At 32.3% G+C, this 22,338-nt stretch overlaps 1 protein-coding gene across 1 annotated transcript; it reads left to right on the plus strand.

Moving 5' to 3' along the window:
• Positions 1 to 4,576: 4,576 nt before the first annotated feature.
• LOC127845935 (uncharacterized) lies at positions 4,577 to 17,324 on the plus strand. The gene is made up of 7 exons (XM_052377114.1): positions 4,577 to 4,693; positions 6,289 to 6,449; positions 7,655 to 7,771; positions 15,265 to 15,323; positions 15,467 to 15,608; positions 16,191 to 16,234; positions 16,750 to 17,324. Exons 2-7 carry the CDS (start codon positions 6,331 to 6,333, stop codon positions 17,322 to 17,324), a joined length of 1,056 nt encoding a protein of 351 aa, XP_052233074.1. The 5' UTR covers positions 4,577 to 4,693; positions 6,289 to 6,330.
• The last annotated feature ends 5,014 nt before the right edge of the window (positions 17,325 to 22,338 follow it).

A 22,338-nucleotide genomic window follows, 5' to 3' on the forward strand; every position in this document is an offset into this window, starting at 1 on the left:
TAAACAAGTATTGGGACTTACTTAACCTGTCACAGAAAGAAGAAGTGAGAAGTGTGTATGAAACTTATAAGCCCATACTGGCGTTTAAAAGGCCGAATAATATAGGAAACTTCATTACACGTGCTCAGTTTACGAACAGTTCAGGTGCGTCCAGTGCCTGTGGGGGAACACGTTGCTCCTATTGTAAATCCATACACGTTGGAGAAAAAATTTAAAAGTACAGTAACAGGCGAGCAATTTAATTTACAGAAGAATATGAATTTGTGCATCTAAAGATGTAATATACCTCATAACATGTAAACAGTGTAAGAAACAGTACTGTGGACAAACCATGCAACCGGTGTCAAAAAGAATGAACAGTCATCGATTTGACATAAGAAACTTTTCTAATCCTGAATTTTCAACTTTGGTCGCAACTTTGGTTTCAACTTACATACATGATAAAAAAAAAGATTTGGGTCGGATTTTATTCGTTATGCATTTGACATATTAACATTGATTAGAAGGCAATGTTAGGAACAAACGAAATAATCTTTCTAAGTGAACCAATACTTTATTCCCTCAATACAACAGTCATAAATAATATGTATTCACATAGGTATAAAAGAGAAAAAACACACATGTATAAAAATTATATTGATCACTTCTACTGAAATCTTATCGTGTAATGCATTTGTACAAATCTTTCTATCCACTACGATTTCACTTTTTGCGATTATAATATAATGACCAACTCAGAACTGGTTTAAAAGGAGGTCGTCCAAAATGTGTCAAATCAAAGCCACATACATGTATCAGTATCGTTATGGTAAAACGCGTCAAATGTCATTGTATTAAATAAACAATTCATATTTAAGTATCATAAAAAAACATCCACCGATATGCATCTTCTAAGCAGATGTCAGGTATTCCAAATTGCTTCATGTATTCCGAATCGCAACAATGGCAGTATTTGGTTACATCAACTTTATACTAGTATCAAACCGGCTTCACCCTCTTCTGTTTTTCATTACACCTTTATTGCACGTATATGTGATAGTTTGGCAAGGTACTTCGACGTAATCTTTTTGTTTGATTGGTGGGTTTTCATGTACCTATCGCATTCTAGAGCGGTACACACTTCGTTACGCCGTCTTTTTTAATCTTGGCATCCTCAACATATATAACTGGCGTCTTGATATCTGGAAATAGTAAGCATAGTATTCCGTTGGATGCATATTCAAACATAAGTATGTTCATATGTGTTAAAATAAACAGGTAAGAATTAGACTGTGTTTATAATACCGTCGAATGTCTTATATAACACACACAAAATGTTAGCGTTAAGTACGCGATAAAACATATAATAATACAAATTAATAATAAAACAATTAATAGAAAAAAGAAAACTCTTGATTTCTTCAAGTGAAAATGTTTTCCAAGACATTCGCACCAATGCGGAATTCATTCACGAAAGTTATTTCGCATAAAACCTTGTAACATAGGAAAGAGCTGTTAATCATTTGGAAGTCAGGTCCGAAAATGTGCTTAAAAGGAAGTTTAGTTCCAAAAATGGGGGTTAACCCGTTATAATTCGGCATTAAATGAATTAATAGACATAACAACGCGTCGAGATAATAAAATATTCGTGATTTATGTTATATTTTACTGTACACATGCACAAATACTGTTTATTATGAGAGAAAATGATATTCGAACATCCAACATCTCGAAGGTCAAGAAATTAAACAACAAATTTGTCGACGGTTTTGCTTCAATAACTTTTTTATTCCGACTTCTACGGTTTTGAAACAAAAAACCGAGGGGAGCACAAACACCGTAGAGCCGAGGGGCCTTATTCATTTAAAAGAAATATAAGTATAAACTGGCTTACCGGGTGAAAATATCCGCTACTCCTTCACGAAAAACACTTAAACGACGCCATCTTTGAAGTTTTGCAACAACTTTCTCACTTAAACGCGGTAAGCTCCCGTATACGCGTGCCCCCTGTTAATTAACGTTCATTTTATTGACGTACATTTTCCCGCATTTTAATGTACGTTAAGTCAATGACGTAACATCTGCTTTCTGTTATTATTTGTATTATCCTGATGAAGGCGTAAGCCGAAACGTTGATAAAAAAGGAAACAAAAAAAATATGTGTTTTTGTTGGATTTATCATACTAGAAAAATCTATTAACACCTTTATTCGTAAGAAAAACTAATAAAAGCCTCTTTCTTTTTGATGATTGTCGCATTATTGTGTTTTGTTGAAAGTATTCTTAATCTTAAGTTCCTTAATTGTTGTTTATGAATAATCTGTTTTATATTAAACCTATACCGATGAAATTGTATACTTTTGTATTAAATATTGGTAGTATTTCACAAGTTTTTATAACAAATACTCACATAAGTTGAAAACTTCATGTACAGTTGTGTAATTATTTAAAATGTATTTAAAACATATATGTATAGGCTATCGTCTTGTATAATAAGTTAAATCCAATCCTGCATGTTTTGATTCAAAACAAATTTATAATGAATAAAACACACCTTTTGGAAACGCTATGTATCCGTTTTTGGCGAAGCATTACCGCCTGAACCACTTGATTAATGGCCATTCATTTCCGAACATCAAAAACCAATTAGTGGCAAATACTCGGTGTGTTTTTATTGTATTTGTGTATTGGGCCACTGTGTTCGAGTAGTTGGAACCGTATTGAGCAGTCTTCAACGGGGGAATTATTCGACCGCATTGTTCGGAAGCTATGTAAAATCATGTTTAAGCTCTATAATTTACTGTTTACTATCACATCACCCAGAATTGGCATGCTTCTCGTTTGACAGAGAACTAAGGAATAAAAGTGTATCAACAAAGGGTATTTTTTTTGTAAATTTGTCATTTGTAAACGCTGCCCAGGCCCCAGCGATCTTTTGTGTTGTAAGGATCGCACGTGTCAGGGACTTAGTGATTAGCGTTTTACATCGTATTGATTATTTTTTTCAGTGAACTTATATATTTATACATATATACATTATGATATATATAGACCGCGCGTGCATAATATTTACGAATTACAGCACCGCTCGGATAACATAGATCTTAATTGCACTGTGTGGTAACGCTGTAGTGTATATAAATGTTGAGACTGGTAATTATTTAAAACTGTAAAATACTCTGTAAGAATCGAGAAAATAATCATTAAACAACATAAAACATTTGCCGTTTCTGAAGAAAAAACACAACTAATAGTTCCATCACTAGTTAAGTAATAGCATTATGTTGTAATGTTTTCAAGACATATTGACACAAAGATCTCTCCCTTATTAATACTTAATTTATGATCGACATTCTTTTATTAAATATATATATATATATATATATATATATATATATATATATATATATATATATATATATATATATATATATACGGAGAAAGTTATATTAAACACAATCTATTCCAATTATTAAAGCTCAAAAGCATTGTAACTGTATTATCATAAATAAGTATGCATGTGTTTAAAAAAAACACCCTCTGCGAAAAGAGTGTTACCCAGTGTATTTTATGTTGAATCATTTATCAACCATCAGTTTACTTCCATGCGTGATTACATGCAGACATGTGTGAACATTAAATGTTGCTATGAAGTTCTGCTATAATTCAAAACAGATGTAGTGGAGGTTAAATAGGATATACTTATATCAGTAATGCGTTTACATTTTAAGCAATCATGTGAATAAAATACTGTTTTATAGATAAACATGCAGGAAAATAACTTAACAGATGCATTAGTTGTGCATTGTGCACGTATTCCAATCCTCTGTTTCGTTTCTTCATAGTAAAGCACGATTGTAATTCTGCATGCTTTATTGCATGCCCATTTTACCAAGGCCTTTTTATTATTATACTTGATTTATTAATAGTCAGTGATAACTGCTTTTAGATAGTCAGTATTGAAGTCTGGAAATTATTATAGGGTCATGCGAATAACTAGATGCACGCATACCACTAATTAAATGTTATCTCCGTACATAAATGTCTACTTAGGTCGATATATTATGTTAGGCATGAGTTATCATAAGTGCACGATTTGTGCTAATGGTAATACATATTCTTATTATAATTAAAATCATACAATCATTGTAAACACTTGTGTAGACACTTTTTGTATTATGAAATCAAGTAGTGTTCATACGTTTATGATTTAACTGAAAATTGGGGGATTTTGCTGAATATTTGAAACAATAACGCTATTTGTTTCTGCGATCCTGATTACGTGTTTTGCTGTACACGGTACTGATTGAGAGGGACGTGTTATTAAATGTATTCAAGTGGATGAAATTAGTTGCGCATGCGTACAAATAAGTTATCGTCAATGTATAGGTACCGTAGTTTATACATATATAAACACGTGTAGTGCTTGTATTGCATGTGTCGATTAACATTAACAGCTCATAAATAACTTGTCTCAGTATGTAAATAGATAATGTTTATCTTATTGAAACGTGTACGGTGTGTTTTTAAATTCGCACTGACACTTCAGTTGTAGATGCTTAAATGTTAATAGTCCCGTTTGCTTTCAGACCAATGCCAAGATAACTTACACATGTGACTAGGGGATTCTCGAATGCAGCTGTTTGTAGTATGATTGACGCCAATAACAGCGAATTGAAGCCATTTCTGTGAGCGATCGAATTACTAATCAGTTGGTAAGGAGAGTCTTGAAAGTTTATGTGTATTTTAAATATATATAGCTGGGTCTGTAATTATTACGATGGCAAACAAAACAACACAAACATTACAAACATTAAAAACAATCACGGTCATCTTTCTTGACAAAATCCATCAACATTTTTGAATTATTTAACTTGCCTACGTTTCTGAACAACTAATAAGTTAATGAAACGCTAATATAAACAGTAAATTTTGCTTAAGTCAAACGAGAAAACTAAACGAAAAGCAATTACAAATAATTGCGATGGGGATATTTCCTTGTAATTTATGTTCAGGTAGCGCACCTCTAATAATTTCCCGCGATTTATTTTACGATCATTGCCGATCTTCAATGATCGCTTACTTCCGAGAGATGCATTTTATTTTTTTCAAACTTCGAATTTTGATATATGTTTAACTTATTCATTTAGAATACATTATTCTCACTTTAAATATTGACTTTGATCAAATTATCATCTGAAAAATACTATTTCGCGATTTCTTCAAAGATCGAGCGAGCCTTTTTACCTGTTTACTTATGGATATCTAATTTAAGGTTGCACTGATGTAAAGTGGTCGTGGCCGAGGGGTTTAGGCGATGGACTTGAAATCTTTTGGGATCTTCCCGCGCAGGTTCGATTCCTGCCGACATCGCATACTTTTTGCGACGCGTTTTATTTCTTTTCTAACGTAATTTGATTTAATATAGCACATAACCTAAGTTTATTGTTAAATATGTTGAAAATTGTATGCACATCCTTCAATTTTAAAATTAAAACAACGTTATGGCTGAATTGATTAATTTACTGCTGAAAATACGAATGATGCATGTTGCATTTTTATTTTTATTTCAAAAAGTAAACGGTAAATCTGTCTATTTTTTGGTATTTTGCTGAATATAGTGTTTCTATAAAAACTAAGTTTAAAATATAACTTAAATGATACTATTTTGAATTTTATGACACTTTGTTTTTAACCGACCCAATTTTTACTTGGCTGAAATCACTTACATTTCATGGCGCTATTCCATAGATTAAAATTTGTAAAAAATAAATGTCTGTAAAATAATACTTATTTCATCTTGTTTAAACTTTAAAAACCTTAACTGCATCTGCACATACCAACTTCATGCTCATATTTGGAAATTTGAATGAATTATGGAACTTTTATATACCCCAGGGGTGAAAATAAACTGGACAAAAGCCGAGCGTGAGGGTGGTTTTTAAAAAAATCGGTATATTTTTTTAAAAAGCATGGAAAGCCTACCTACAAATTTGCATGTAGTTTAGTGAAATGATGCTGATTAGGAAAATAATTAATTAAATTATATTTGGATATGTGCCCATTAGAGGTGCGCTACCTTAAGACCTGAATTTCACAGAAAAAATTTGCCGGTAAAATCATCATAAATCTAAACCTTTCGAAGGAAGTGATAATATGTACTTTCTGATGTTGATATTTTGTTTATGTATTTTGTAAAAAGCAAAAAACTAAATATAAGAAATTCAGGTGTTTTGAAACTTGATAAAAATAAAAATATGATATTATATAGTTACAACAGCGATTTGAACATTATAATATTTGTTTTCAGTTCCAATTTATAAACCAACACATAAAACCGAGGTGGCTCGAAATGGAGATTAGATTCAGCAGTTTAATGTTGCTATTGTCATGCAGTCTCCACCAGTCACTTTTGGGAATTCTCGCGTCGGTGCCCCATACCGATGCCAAAAAATGTCAACACAAATTAAGGTATGTTTATATGCATGTGTCAATAAGTTGTATAACGCTCATGATAACCGAAAAAACGTGTGCGATATCAAATATTTAATGCAAAATACTGAGCCTAAAAATACAGTACCGGGTATACGTCACTAAGGTGAATATTATACATGTTAATCTGAAGGAAGTAAAAATATGCGCTGCGTTTTCGATACATACCTATACAGACTACATCGAACCTCATACAATTCTTGTAACAATTAAAGATTCATTATCAAAGTATTTATGAAAACCGTGGTAAAACTTTGGTGAGATTTTTTTAGTTATCACATGCCGATTACATACATGAAACATGTCTTACTGCCAAATAGATTGAACATTTAGTGTTAATGGGTTGAACCACTTTGATGCTAATTCAAATAATTATTGTTATTGGGTTGCGCAAGTACACAACGGAATGGTGATCTGGCAAGTGAAATGGTATTCCTCAAATAAACAACTTAAACAATATTAATACGGTAATAACAAAGGGAACACGATACACTTATAATCGCAGAGTATATAACACACGGTAGTTAAAATGTATTGTGAAATAACAAAGATCTTACACAAAATGAATATTACAGTCGAACTATTATATAATGAAGTGGCAAAATAATTATGAATCATAAATATTTATTGAGCTTTACAAAAGCATGCGCATGTGTGTATAAATACTGCATTTTGGTGAATACATGTACATAATATGTTTGAAGTAAAGATACACATATATGCACAGTTACTTGTTGAGTGGTAATTAAACATCATTAACAGTTGATTGCCATTATCGTGTATGATCATATATTACCGGCTTAATTGTATTGAATTATAATAACATATCTATGCGGCGATGTGTTTTTAATCAACACACCGAAGCATTCATCTTATATGGAAATAACGAAACAAACTCGAATTGTTTATCATCCAGTTAAGGTAACGCAAGTGACTCTATGGTGAATCTGAAAGTGACAGATGTTAATTAATTATATGTACCATAACATAAAAAGTCCGCAACGTAATTTAGTTTCGGAAATACCGGGAACCCCTGCCCTTTGTGTCAATTTTAGAAACATATACGTCGAATGTGCATATGTATGCACTTACATATGTATAATGTTATATTATGTTGGTTAAATTTTATTTCGACAGTCATACTTGTCACTGATTTAGGAAATACTTTTTTTTGTAAATTTCAGTTCCAAGGGAGAGCCGGTGAAGAAAGTCCAGATGATCCGACGTATACCAGCGCGCTGCTCCGGATGGGATGAAGCATGGTCCTGGATCTCCAAGAAAGACTGCCATACCAAATATATGTAGGTCGCTGTCTCACGTCTGCAAATATATGTAGATCGCAATGTCACGTCTACAAATATATGTAGGTCGCATTGCCACGTCTACAAATATATGTATGTCACGATATCGTGACCAATATGTACATGCTACAGTTCACTTCTTCCAATATAATTAAGCCTATTTAAAATGATGTCAAATCAAGGTAATATTGGTCAAAGATGCACGGTGTGGCTACATTTTTGTCATTTTATTACGTTCACACACACACTTTATAGTTTGCTCCAAATTTTGTAACTGGTTGTATGTAGTGTACACACTATTTAAACTCCTCTATTTTGAACTTGTATTCTTATAAATGGTAAGTTCAGGTCAAGCCTTCATTCATAAAAATGTACATGTAAATTGATCACAAGTACTGCATCAATCGAATCCGGCTTCTATTTATGTCAAAGGTAGTTTGTTAATTCTCTGTAATATGAATTGAATATGATCATATTGATAATGTGAATACACCCGTTTATGAACCGTTTACAGGCGAGCATTGGTTCAAGTACATAATACATGGAGTAAGGTCATACAAAGACTACAACGGCATACAGTTTTTATTATTTAACATTAACATCGAGTTTCTATTATTTTGATTATATTTAATTCAATTGTTCTACTCTCATCAATAATTGAAAGTCCATTGGAAGAGATCATGCTTTATTTTCATTCGAGTCAGAAATTAACGACCGCATGGCACATTATCAAAATTTGCCTGTTGATCAACGAGTCAGATAACACAAATATAAATTTGCCTTACCGCTGGAAAATGCGTATGTCTTGGTTCTTGAATATAAATGTAGAAACAGAAACGTGAATACAACGATTATGTTTTTGGTGATTTTCCTTTGAAATAATGGTTAACAAAGGATATAATTTGAAGTACAGATATCCATATTATCGCCCAGCCATATGTTAAATCTAACCCGTAAGCTGTTTTGATAAAATGACGTGAAAATAATATGTATTTATCTGGAATATATTTTATATATGAAATCATATCAGTAGTCAATACTGTTAGGATTGAATCAATAAAAATTATAACGTGTAATGCATGTCTGAGAAGAAAACTCTATTTGTTATATTTATGCCATTATGCAAAATTTAGTGAAAATAGATGGTGTTTGAGTAGTAGTAGTAATAGACGTAGGAGTAGTAGTAGTACTACTACTTCCACTAGTAGTAGTAGTAGAAGAAGCAGTAGTAGTAGAAGTAATAGTAGTGTTATTAGTAGGAGTAGTAGTAGCAGTAGTAGTAATAGTAGTTGAAGTAGTAGTAGAAGTAGTAGTAGTAGTAATAGAAGTAGTAGTATATTCATATAACATATAACAGACATATCTTGTTTAAAAAGTGTTTTACTAAAAACCGAAACCGTGTTCGTGTACGATTGAGCATGTGATGTTTTAAGCTGAAGTATATATGCAGACATAAAATGGTATCTGCTTTTTGAGCACCGTCTCAGCCATACAGTTGAATATTAACTAAATATTTCTATGCAATGATTTGCATAGCATATTACATAATGTATTCACTCTCATGCCTTTTTAAATTAAAACGACGTTTTTCCCGGGCATGCATCTTTTATTACCACTGGTGTCATCATAAAGTTAAAATAGTTTTAAGTAAGATAGATAATTAAGATGCTTCCATTGCTCTGCTGAGATAATAAATCAGTCACAACTGCTTGAATTCAACATCAGGCGAAATCTCCGAGGAAGATTATACAAATAGCTCAACCTTATGAAACTTGTCTAATAAACGCGCTATTATAGTTTGACATATTACATACTGACGTAGATAATATATCGGGAAAGGGCTAATTACAAACTAATCCAGCAATATGCATATTAGTAGTCTCTGAGCCGTACTTGTTCGAGATAAATTCTGACAATATTGATCAAAACGTCAAATAACCCCGCGACAGAAGAATTCATGATATGCGACTAACGGAAGAGACTGTGGCTCGGATCAAAACCAAACGTCTCTTGTGAACTCAGCAAGTACATGGCATTTATGCAATAGTTTATGATCAAACAAAATACATATTGTTAAGCGAGAATAATATATTAAGACAACATAAAACGTAAATATTAAAAAAGTTACGTCTATGTATCATTAACGTACTGTTACTCAACAGAGTTTAATACAAATGAACATGATATTTATTTCCACATCTAAATTATTTATTATTTTATTTGTTATGTTTATTAAAGTTATCTTAGGGAGTATTGCCTCTTGCAAATTCAGAAAAGCGTTCAAATGAAATAATTTAGAAAAGAATAGATGTATTTATGTTCATAATTATGACTGACTAGAAGCTTCGATTGCCTCTTTTGGGAGGAAAATATGACTGTTTCCATTTATCAAGAAACGTTTAGATGTCCTAAGAGAAAATAACATGAAATGTGATTGGTTTCACTCCATCATGATAGCACAAACATGAAGATTGGTTTCGTTATTCTGTGACATTTTAGAAATAATATAGTTTGCCTGGTCCAATAAATGTATCTGTATGAAACTAACAAAAACAACGCAAAATGTCATGGTTTGAAAATAAGGAAACCATTTGATGGCTTTGAAATAATTCTTTTTTTATCAGAGTTTGTGCTTTTAAATAATTTTATAATGTGTTCTATTTTGTTAAATGTTATCGTCTCCAGACAAACACTGCCTTTCATTTGCTTTGATTATCGAAAATGAGAAATACTGACAAACGCTTGTTTCAACATAAGGGAACGAAATAATTAGCGTGTTTACACGAATCAAAAAATGTTTTACTTTAGTGATACATTGCTAGCTTTGATTTGTTCATTCACAAACATGTATTTGTCAATATATATCCGCCTGTGCACACTGACAACTAATATGCGCGGCAATATCATTGCCGTATTTATTTTAAACGTGTGTTTCAAGCTTATTACCATGCAAACTATGAGGCGATGGCACTCATGTTTAGTTCATCTGTGTATAATTACAAATCCGATGCTGACATTGCAAGTTATGTGTTGCACCGCTTTTAAAGTGATTGTATCAATGCACATTTCTAATAAAGCACTCTTTGTCTGCTGTAAGAATAAAATTATAAAATGAAAGGTTGCACCCATGAGTCAGGGTCTGCATATGAACGAGAGCGATTATGCCAGGACGTTTTACAAATTACATCAGACATTTGTCTCAGTCAACATTTTGGTGAAACATATCTTTAAATCCATATGAAATTGTCACACATGCGGTAAAACTATTTGCTAATAAATTTTATACTATGTACAATTTTATAAATACTAATTAAAATGTTATTGTTACATATCTACAATAAATATATGTCCTTGAATTAATTTATTCGTCTATTTATTATTTTCAAATGTAGCCTGTAATCCATAAGTGTTACAGTCGCATAGACATTAACATCACACAAGTTAATATTACACTTTGAAAGCTTTTGATGATGTTAAGCTCATTAATTTCTCAAATCGTATTGAGTAAAAAAGATAAATGTCAATCGTGTTTCGTTTCGATAAGGTAATGGACTACGCAAAATTCAAAGTCGTTACGAATGTAAGGAATACATACTTTCAGTTTAGGTGTTTTCGAGATGAATAGGTAAGAGGGTAAAGACAGCAAGCAGCCGATAATAAATTAAAATCGACGTGCTTTATTTTACGGCGGCCATGCCATTATAATGTTCCTTAATATTGAACTTGTTATTACACATCAATGCAATTCAGTACACAATATCGCGCTAGAAGGTTAAGACATAAATATATTATGCTGTAAAGCTTAAACAAATGATGCGATATAACCATATCAGTATTAACTTTCGAAAGGTGTGCATCCAGTTGTGTATATTATGCATATGTTTGTGTGTGTGCAATATACGAGCGTTTCTTGTCTATAATATTTAATTGTGTAATTCTGTTTTTGCAATCATCTCTTTTCCATCAATGGAATGCAAAATTCCATAACACAATTTTCATCATATTGCAACTGAAGATGTTGTTTATGTGTTGTTGTACTTTTTACAATATATAAACTTTTAATATAACAAACAACACAACTTCAGAAACTAAATCAGTGCAGAAATTATTCGTCTCATCCACTGTTTGTAAAACAGAAAACCTGCTATTCATATAACATGATAAAAACTGGGATCAGCGCATTGGAACGGTCAACGTATATGTAAATATGTATATGTATAAATATGTGTATATATATCCACTAAAGTAAAACATTTCAAGTTAACAAAAAAAAACAGAAAAATGACAGAAAACATGTGGAGTAACGAAGACAGGAAACCAAATGTTCGCTCGTCTAAACTGACACAACATTTGTCAACATGACAATGTTATTGCCTGGAAATTGAATTACTGTTATACAATAGGTGCATACTGGCGGCAGACATCTTCAGTCTTTGATCGATTGCTCTAGCGGTCACACTATGTATAAGTTTCTTTCTTTTGTCGTAAAATTATGGAGTTTGGAAAGAAATAATTGTTTACTACCACTACGATGGATTTTATTTTAAGCGTTGTCAAGTGACCAATTGACATAATAATATACTCATCACACGTTCATGCAACGGTGGTAATCGCCTAGGAACTGTCAATGCAAAGCATTATGGTGGGTGTTTAACCCTAAACCTACGTTCAGACTAATAACCAAACTTTGAAACAGCAAATGAAATAAACGTGTTTTTCTCAAAATTTAAATAAAAATTAAATGACGGAGAACACGGTTGAATATACCTACACTTTTACTTCTCAATAGTTGGATGTAAATACGAGCAACATACCTAGTACGGTCTGAGGCACGATGAAGTTAAACACAAATAGTTAACCACTACATCTCGATTTTAAGTTACGATCTTTTGAAATATTGCATCAACGAGTTTAATATTCAGGTCATCGTCAAGCACCTCCACGTTGTAAGTTGGAAAGTCTTATCCCGTACGTTGAACATTTCAGACACAAGTAGCAATAACTTGATGCTGTTGACCTTATACATCTTATTACTTTTATTCAATTGTTGACGGTATATAAATCGGCGTGAATATTTAGCATCGCAGTTTTACCTCAGTAACGTTCAAATAAGAATACATACATATCTTGTGAGATCATATTGGATGTGTTTTGACAGAGGAGAAGACAATTCAAACGGGTATATTTAAGTTTTATTTTTACACAGCTTTTTTGGAACTTTGAAGCAGTGACATAAAGCGTTAAATAAAAGCATACCTATACAATCGCATTATAGCTAACGTATCGCTCATAGCAATTGTACGTGCGTTTCATTCCGGTATAATCTATTATTTCGACATTGGTATTGAAACGCTTTACATAGAAAAATCGACTCATTTAATAACACAAATAATACAGTTAATGATATATAGAAAACTTCATGATAAGCTTAATTTTATCTAAGAATAAATTCAGGGAAAACTATCTGAACGCTACGAAGCCTGCTGTGCATGTTCTCAGAAGACATCCCATTTGACAATTTCAAAATTGTAATACATTGGAATCGAATAACGGTAATAAAATATGTGCAAATTGTCTGCCGGGGCAGGTACACGCTCAACTATGTTTTCTAATTGGGTGCAATAGACTGATCCCGGAAAAGCACGAGTTTAGAAAACCCCACTAATCGCCCCGGTACAAACAACGCTGGTCCATTATATAAACCAATGATAGCTTCCTTTAAATAATAAGGGTTGATACGGTGTGTGATTTTGAAAGGATTAAAAATGGGTAATGTTTATTTGTACCAGAAGATTAGTGGGTTTTTCCAAAAAGTTGCCTTTTCCGGGATACATATATACCCTACATACATTTATAATACAATAAAATATAGATTTATGTAAACCGGAGATTGCAGAACCATTAAATCTTAAAGGGACTGTCAACCACGACGACGAAGAAAAGAAAAGTTGTAAAATACCGTATATTTTTACAATCATTAATTTATATTAATTAAAATATCACGACTGGTATATTACATAACTTGAGAAAAAGTTGTTAAGTGTTAATATTTTCAGTGTATTCGGTAATACATTTTACTGGGTATGTCTACCAGGTAACTGCTAGTTAACTATAAATAACGCCAGTAGATTGACCATCATCGTCACGTGGTTAACCCAGTAATGCAAATTATGCATGCGTAGTGAATTGTATATATTTTATTTATAAAATGACCAATCTACTTGCTTTATTTATAGTGTGTCACATATTTTCGCGATGTACTTTAGAGTTCACATCGCGAAATGTTATTACCAAATATATTGGTAATATGTACTTTTTTCAAGTAATGTAATATACCAGTCGTGATATTTTAATCAATGTAAACTAATAATTGTACAAAAATACGGTATTTTAAAACTTTTCTTTTTTCGTTATTCGTAGTTGACAGTCCCTTTAAGACAAAAATAAGATCAAGGTATAATAACTTTCAACTTGACTTATCGTGTTTCGGACATAATCGTAATCATTATTGTCAACATAAACATCATCATCAGCAGTATAAAAAGTATCAGCTGCAGCCGTACTAGGTATAATATAAATAACAATAAGTGTTGCAGTAGAGGTAGTAGTAGTAGCAGTAGTAGTAGCAGTAGATGTAGTAGTAGGAGGAGTAGTAGTAGTAGTAGTAATAGTAGAAGACGTAGTAGTAGTAGTAGTAGTAGTAGTTATAGAAGTAGAAGTAGTAGGAGTAGTAGTAGTGGTAGTTGTAGTAGTAGTAGTAGTAGTAGTAGTAGTAGTAGTAGTAGTAGTATTAATAGTAGTAGTAGTAGTAGTAGTAGTAGTAGTAGTAGTAGTAGTAGTAGTAGTAGTAGTAGTAGTAGTAGTAGTAGTAGAAGTAGTAGAAGTAGTAGTAGTAGTAGTAGTAGTAGTGGTAGTAGTAGTAGTAGTAGTAGTAGTAGTAGTAGTAGTAGTAGTAGTAGTAGTAGTATTAGTAGTAATATTAGTTGTAGTAGTAGTAATAGTAGGTGAAGTAGCTGTAGCAGAAGTAGTATAAAAAGAAGTAGTAGTAGTAGTAGTAGTAGTAGTAGTAGTAGTAGTAGAAGTAGTAGTAGTAGTAGATGTAGAAGAAGCAGAAGTAGTAGTAGTAGTAGTAGTAGTAGTAGTAGTAGTAGTAGTAGTAGTAGTAGTAGTAGAAGTAGTAGTAGTAATAGTAGTAGAAGTAGTAGTAGTAGAAGAACTAGTAGTAGTAGTAGTAGTAGTAGTAGTATAGAAATAGTGGTTGTAGTAGTATTTGTAGCTTTAGTTGTAGAGATGTAAGAGGTAGTTTGTTTGGGGTGGTAGTTGTGGATGTGTTGGTAGTGTTGTACGTGGTGTTGTTGGGAGTTTGTGGACATTAAATTTCTAGCAAAACAAAGCGGGTTCATTAATCGCAATCACAGTCAAATATTTACGATATGTCATGTGGAAATATAATCTTGTTGTGGCGAAATATTGTCAAATATGTTAACTTGCAGATTGGACTATGTAGAACTACCAAGTGCTGTCCAGAGAGATGACGAAGATTGCGAAGAGGGTAAGAATGGTATAGGTTATGTTACTATACATACTATGTATGTTCTTCGAACTTTATAATGAGTTTTGGAATTATATCTGACCTTTTCTTTAATGTGTATTGCCAGATATTGTTTAATTCATTTTGTATTAAATTTAATTCAGAATTATCCGTACCTGCACCCAGCAACCAGTTTGACATAACTGATGAGAAGTTCTTGGCGATAACATTTGGGTCTGCAACCTTGGCTCTTCTTATAATTGTGGTGATCATTGTTGTCAGCGTTATGCGTCGGGGGAATTATAGGTATTGGCTATGCTCATGATCCTAAGCTGTTAAGAATACAAACTGTTTAAATAGCGTAATACGTAATAGTTTAAAAAAAAGATGAATAGAATGGGTGCTTAACACTTTAACATCGCATGACAAATATCCATATTGAGAACTACTTGTATATCTGGAATGATATTAACCATGTATACATATTAAACTTGTTTGTGTACGAATAGCATTCAACGGCGCAGTTATGCATGTTGTTATTTTTGGAGATTTGGTTCAGGTCATTTATACTTGTGTCCTTAAAATTTTGCATAAGTTATTGAATATATTGCTTTTGTTATTGTTGATATTGTTATCACAATATGTATCTCTATTTTTGTATAATTTATACACTCGGCCGTTTTTTGTTTATATGAAATGATGTTATGTACATAAACAGAGACGAACTTTAAAACGGTATACATTTTCTAACGGGTGGCCTTTATTGCTAGTGTAATTTTCAATATAAATAGTGTATCCCATACGTTTTACAACAAGTTTAAGAACGTTTTAATCTGCGCGTTTTAATACGGCCTTTTGCTTAAGTGCATTTCTGTTTGGTTATTTCAGATGTACATGCTGTGGAGATGGACCCGCCTACATTTCTGCTAATGGTAAATATGTTAGTCTTAATATTCTACGTATAAGTGTACGAATAGGTAAAATAATACTGAAATTCCACAAACATAAAATATATTATTGTTACCATCCGCTTTTGATCAATATAAGGCCTATGGCATTCGTAGCTTAACTCTTGTTGGTTTGTATATATTTGCCACATGCAAAGTGTTCTATAAGTAAATCAATTAAATGTCTATTTCACACTTATTTAATTAACTGGGACTGTTATTATTTTTGTTTGCGAAACAATTCGTTTAATATTAGTTTACACATATTTGTAAATCATACGTTGGAATATCAAATATATATTCACATATGATACATTGTAGAAATATTCACTAGGGCAAATGTGCATAAATGTTGTTCAATATCAAAGTAATTCGTATTCTTATCACTGATAGATCACGGGACACTGTCATGTATTTATAATCCATCGTCTTTAGATCCACATGAAAAAGAATTATTGATTCAGGAATCTACAACTGTAAAATGACTCTTCTTATTTCAGTTGTTGATCGAGAAAATCCCAACGAAATAAGAAACTGCAATCTCTACGAAGGAAATACACCAGATGGTGACCATATTTACGAGGAGGTATTTGACAAAACGAAAGTCAACATCGACGATAAAGAACCATCTGATATTAACATGTATGTGCCTAAAGAAGACATTAAGTCGAAAACCTCTAACGGGGTTCATCAGAGAAGACCAGTTACACCAACAGCGCCTTTGGAAGAGGACGTCACTAATACTGCTGGGATAGCTCAACCTAATGAATATAGTGTTTTGAAAGAAACTCTCGTTAAATCTGTTGACAAACATACTAATATTTCTGAAAATGTTAGTGTATACACACATGATACACAATTAAGTACTCGAATTGCTGCAGACAGCGACAAAAACATTCTTGATGCAAAACCACGTTCTGAAGGAGCATATAAAAACATTGATAACGAATTAAATCATGAAGATTTAGAACGAGACAGTCTTCTTTGTAAGGAGCAAAATGGCGTCGTTCTTGGTAGCGCATCTGAACATGAAGATCAAATTGTTCAAATTAATGAGTCACGTGATGCAGATTGAGAAATATAGTAATGCAATAATGGGGTACTGATATGAACACTGGCGCAGTTAATGTAAGCGTCGATAGATCTATTGTGTGACATTTTAAAACCATGGGTATCATGTTGAACTATTTACTATTGCCTTGCACAATGGTCTGTGTAGTCCAAAACTATAGTACTTGAATCGTGTTAATCGTTTTGATTATTATATTTATAGTATATACATTCAAATTACATTTAAGGACAACATTCACAACATGTTCAAATATCTAGTTACATTTTATAATCCGGCAGTTATTCAAAGTTATTAAATGTGTACGCCTCTTTTCCCTGAACGGGACCATTGATAATTAATTACGTTTGAACCACTAAAATGTGCCATGTAACAACACAATATAGACATTGTGATTGCTTTTGCATGATTGTTTTTTTCTATTTGATATCTTTAACGTAAGATTCTATATTATACGATGTACGTCCATTTTGACACCTACTGCTCATATTGTAAATACCGTGCTATGCTCGGACGTGTAGAGAGGGGCATTTCTAATCGACACAGTAGAGAGGGGCATTTCTAATCGACACAGTCGGACGTATAGAGAGGGGCATTTCTAATCGACACAGTCGGACGTGTAGAGAGGGGCATTTCTAATCGACACAGTCGGACGTGTAGAGAGGGGCATTCCTAATCGACACAGTCGGACGTGTAGAGAGGGGCATTTCTAATCGACACAGTCGGACGTGTAGAGAGGGGCATTTCTAATCGACACAGTCGGACGTGTAGAGAGGGGCATTTCTAATCGACACAGTCGGACGTGTAGAGAGGGGCATTTCTAATCGACACAGTCATGTATTATTTTGAACAATTGAATGACGATGCATGTCATGTCCAGTGTTCATATACATGGTAGAATGCGTATTTTGACTACCTTTCGAATTTCTTTGCATGCATTATGAAATCAGTAAGAGCGATATTACTAAAACATGCGACACAAATGTACATAATTTATGTGATACATATATCCATAATTCGCTTTTTGCTGGTTATTACACATCAACTTTGGCATAAATGCCAATTTATAATTTATATAAAGAATACTTTCTTCAGGAAATGATAAAATATTGGGTCCAGATTGTTGTTCTATCGCCTTCAATCAATATGCAGGTAGATGCGGCCATGGAAGTGTGGATGTGGTATTTGTATATGAAATTAATTGTATTTACAAATTTGTATTTGTCACTTTAGATTGATATAACTGTATCAACTATTTGCGATGTATACTTCTGAATCTGAACTGTAGTGTTGCAAACGTGTTTTGTTTTCGCTGTGTACATGTAATTTAATATTGGTCTTCACATACATTTATTTACATTTGTATTTCTGCGATGTATTGTCATTTGCTTAAAAAATAAAATAACGTATACAATATGCTAATTTCTTTGGAATGGTCCATATATTGTCCAAGTAATGGATACAAGAATTTGTTTTCATGTTTGTGCAGGTCATAAGCAAAATATAAGTAGAGCAACAATCTTTGCTGAGAAAACTATATATATATATACATTATTCATTAGCACTATGTCATGCATTACCGTTATCCGTTAATCATAAGAATTTTTAAGCCGTGTTTGAACTTGCTTGAATTGCACATCAATAAGTAAAACAGTAGAGGTATCTCTTTCGTGGATATTTGTGTCATAAACAAATAGGAAAGCGCGCCGTCTTAATTTTAACAGAGAAACGTATTTATTTGTATTATATTTCGTTATACTCGTTATAATGAATGTTGTAGTTTCCCTTTGTGTAGACTATAATTTATTACTTTCAATTTTGAGGTTAGTCTACCACGGTCACCTACATTACATTGCTTTATTAAATGCAACTATGGTGTTGCTGTCGTTTTCACATAAAAGCGGTACATATCAATTTAACACTCTTTTAATGGAACACGTGTATTTCAGAATAACATCGAAAAGCGTTATTTATCACTTGCCTACTTTGTATTTGTATAACACGATCTGCATATGTGTGTAGTCAAAGAGGTTCATATTAGGTGAAAGGTACATGTTGTGAGAGCCAACTGTTTTCAAATAACATCAAACACTTTACAGACTCACAGATGTTTAATTGTGAATGCATTTCGTTGTTTCAAACGTGTTTGCATGCTAGTCGTTCATCATTTTAAAACACCGCTTAATGCCTTCATATCTCATAACATACTTAAGTGGCGGTATCATATTATCCATGGTAATGCTATTTATTAAAACAACTGTAATTTATTATAATATACTTAGTCTAGTCGATGCCTGATTTTTTGAAGCTGAAACTTTGAACAAACACGCGCGACAAAAAGGCATCTGGGCATGCTTGGGTTCGTGAATAGTAAAGTAGTGTATAGATATGTATTGATCTATATATAAAGTGTGATTCATAGTTTGTTTTAATCGTGTATTCGTAAATGTAGTGTAAGGATAAACGTGACATATATCATGCATATATAGTAAAAAATAATTACAAATTTATATACATTTCTAATAATGTAGTTTTACTATATATGCATGATAGTTGTCGCGTTTGTCCTTACACTACATTTACGATTACAGGAATGAAACAAACTATGAATTATCCTGTATATATACATCAGCACATATATATGCACTATACGAACACAGACCTCAAGCGTCATAACTTCTCAATAATGCAATATCCAATCAAACACTGTTTCTACACATTCCCGTTTATAATCCCACATCATCACAATGTCACAGCTATAGCATATTGGCATACTGCGGATTTTATTTCCACACCCATACAGATCTTTTAAGAACAACATGTTTGTTCCATAAAATTCATGCCTTATTAATATAATATCAGAAAACCACAGTTTAATTTATTTCGGCTATAACTATGGTCAACGATTTGATATCAATTAATTTGTTAAGTGATATCCGGATATTATAATTTAGTACATATTGCACAGTTAGAAAACTGTCACTATACATTATATTTGTATATTTTATGAACATTTACTTTCATATCCACATGCTATTGCTGAAATATATGAATAAAAACATTACATTAACAACCTATCGTTATTTCGACAATCTATCGTTTACAATGTTGAACACATTCGATCATAAAATCGTATCTTCGTTAACACCTTTCCGTTTTCCTATATTTAATATATTAGATATGTCCCATGTGTGAGCTTCAGTAGCTGCAATATAGTTTTATTGCAAACACATTACAATAGTTCATTTGACCACCTGCCAAGCCTATTAAATATATATTTATGCATATAAAATCATGCTTAGAAAGATTAGTTGTAAAGTAGTTATTAACAATTTAGACGTGTTTGTGTTAGCATTATCCGTTGTAAAATAATTAAATCAAACAAAATAAGGTGAAACAAACAACAGTTTTTTTGCTGTATGCATTTACTGAGGCTTATTAATCTTAGTTAACAGCTAAACTGTTCAAGTCATTACAACGAATGTATCCATATATTTCTTGTGTTAGACAAACACTGATATGTAGCAATCACTTTTATATTAAGCCGCTGATATAGCGTATCTTCAAAAGCTTAATACTGACCGTGGCTTTCCATCTTTTGAGTCTGAGACAATTCAATTAAAATGTACATCGAATTGCACAAAGCGAGTATCGTGTATTTGTTCCTGAATTTCTAAAGCAAAATAGCCAGTTCTCCCTTCACCATCTATGATGAAGGTCTGAAAGGTGTGAAATGATCTTAGATTTATTTGGCATTGTTATTTTCTCTGTCGCCACAACATGAAAGTATTCCTTTTCAAAATCAAACAGGCTTGCTTCCCCCAATAAGACTTAGATACGCTCAATTCATGTATCGCGACGTTAATTCATATCGCATGGGGCAATAGACTGTTTACAAATCGAATCGTTTGTATCATGCTTTGCAAAAAATAGAGACAGACGTATCAATAAATACAAATAATGTAAATATGTGCCGTGTTGTAATAATCTCTTAGTTTTTCTGACTAATAATTCTCACTAAGGCATTCATATAAAATATCCTTGTTATACTTACATTACCATTTTACTTATGCCAATACTTCCTCCACTATAAATACTTATAATGTTGCAAGTATAATTGATTCTTAAGCAAACTAGCAATTTCACCCTTCAGCATCTATGATGTTCGTCTGAAATGTAAAATGATCTTAGCTTAATTCAGCATTGTCATTGTCTCTGTCAACACAATATTTAGTATATATTCATCAAATATAATAAATTGTATAACACACGATTGTATCTCTATTGTTATCGCTACCGTTGATATAACTGCTATTTTCAATTTAAAATAAAAGTAAGTGCAAGTATTGACATGTACATGTATGCTTAGTTTTCTTTGCTCTTTCATTTCGAGATGCATGATGTAGTGGTTAATACTGAATTAAATCGCGTCGACTTTGATGTCCAGAAACCATTAATTAATCACTGATATTTCTAAGGAATAATTCATCAACTGATAAGAGATAACGGCGTATTTATACGTGCACGCTGTCGCAGATTCATGCTTTATAATTAATATTTACGAGATTTTGGAAATACCGATGTGTTATGTGCCGCAACTCACTTATATGTTTACCTGTAGATAAAACGAAGTATCAACATATACACATTGTATACCGGTATTTTTTTTTTCAAGACCATGCATCGACACTTACACACAAATTGTATAAATTGTATCAGGAACCAATGATTGTATTTTAAACCAAAATATAAATTTTTGTTTTAATGTATTAATGTCAATCTTGTCTCGCACGTCTATGACTGTATTTTTAATAATTAATTATAATTTTATTTAACAATTGTGTAAACTTGGCTTAATGTCAGCAACATCGCGACTTTATACAACGAGTTTTGCATTAAATTACTGTGAAAATAAAGCTGTATTGTGTTCAGCTTTCCATTACATTTAAAAAATATTCATTACAATGGTTGACGTTGATGCTTTGATTGCGTTGCCGATTCATTTATTTATTACCAATTT

The sequence above is a fragment of the Dreissena polymorpha genome, chromosome 9 (genome assembly GCF_020536995.1).
Source record: "Dreissena polymorpha isolate Duluth1 chromosome 9, UMN_Dpol_1.0, whole genome shotgun sequence".
NCBI classification, from domain to species: Eukaryota; Metazoa; Mollusca; class Bivalvia; order Myida; family Dreissenidae; genus Dreissena; species Dreissena polymorpha.

Excerpts from the sequence above, each read along its gene's own strand:
- LOC127845935 (XM_052377114.1), top strand. The coding sequence starts at position 6,331 with ATGGAGATTAGATTCAGCAGTTTAATGTTGCTATTGTCATGCAGTCTC. Across the intron at positions 6,450-7,654 it reads AAATGTCAACACAAATTAAG|TTCCAAGGGAGAGCCGGTGA; the intron begins GTATGTTTATAT and ends TGTAAATTTCAG. Across the intron at positions 16,235-16,749 it reads CGCCTACATTTCTGCTAATG|TTGTTGATCGAGAAAATCCC; the intron begins GTAAATATGTTA and ends TTCTTATTTCAG.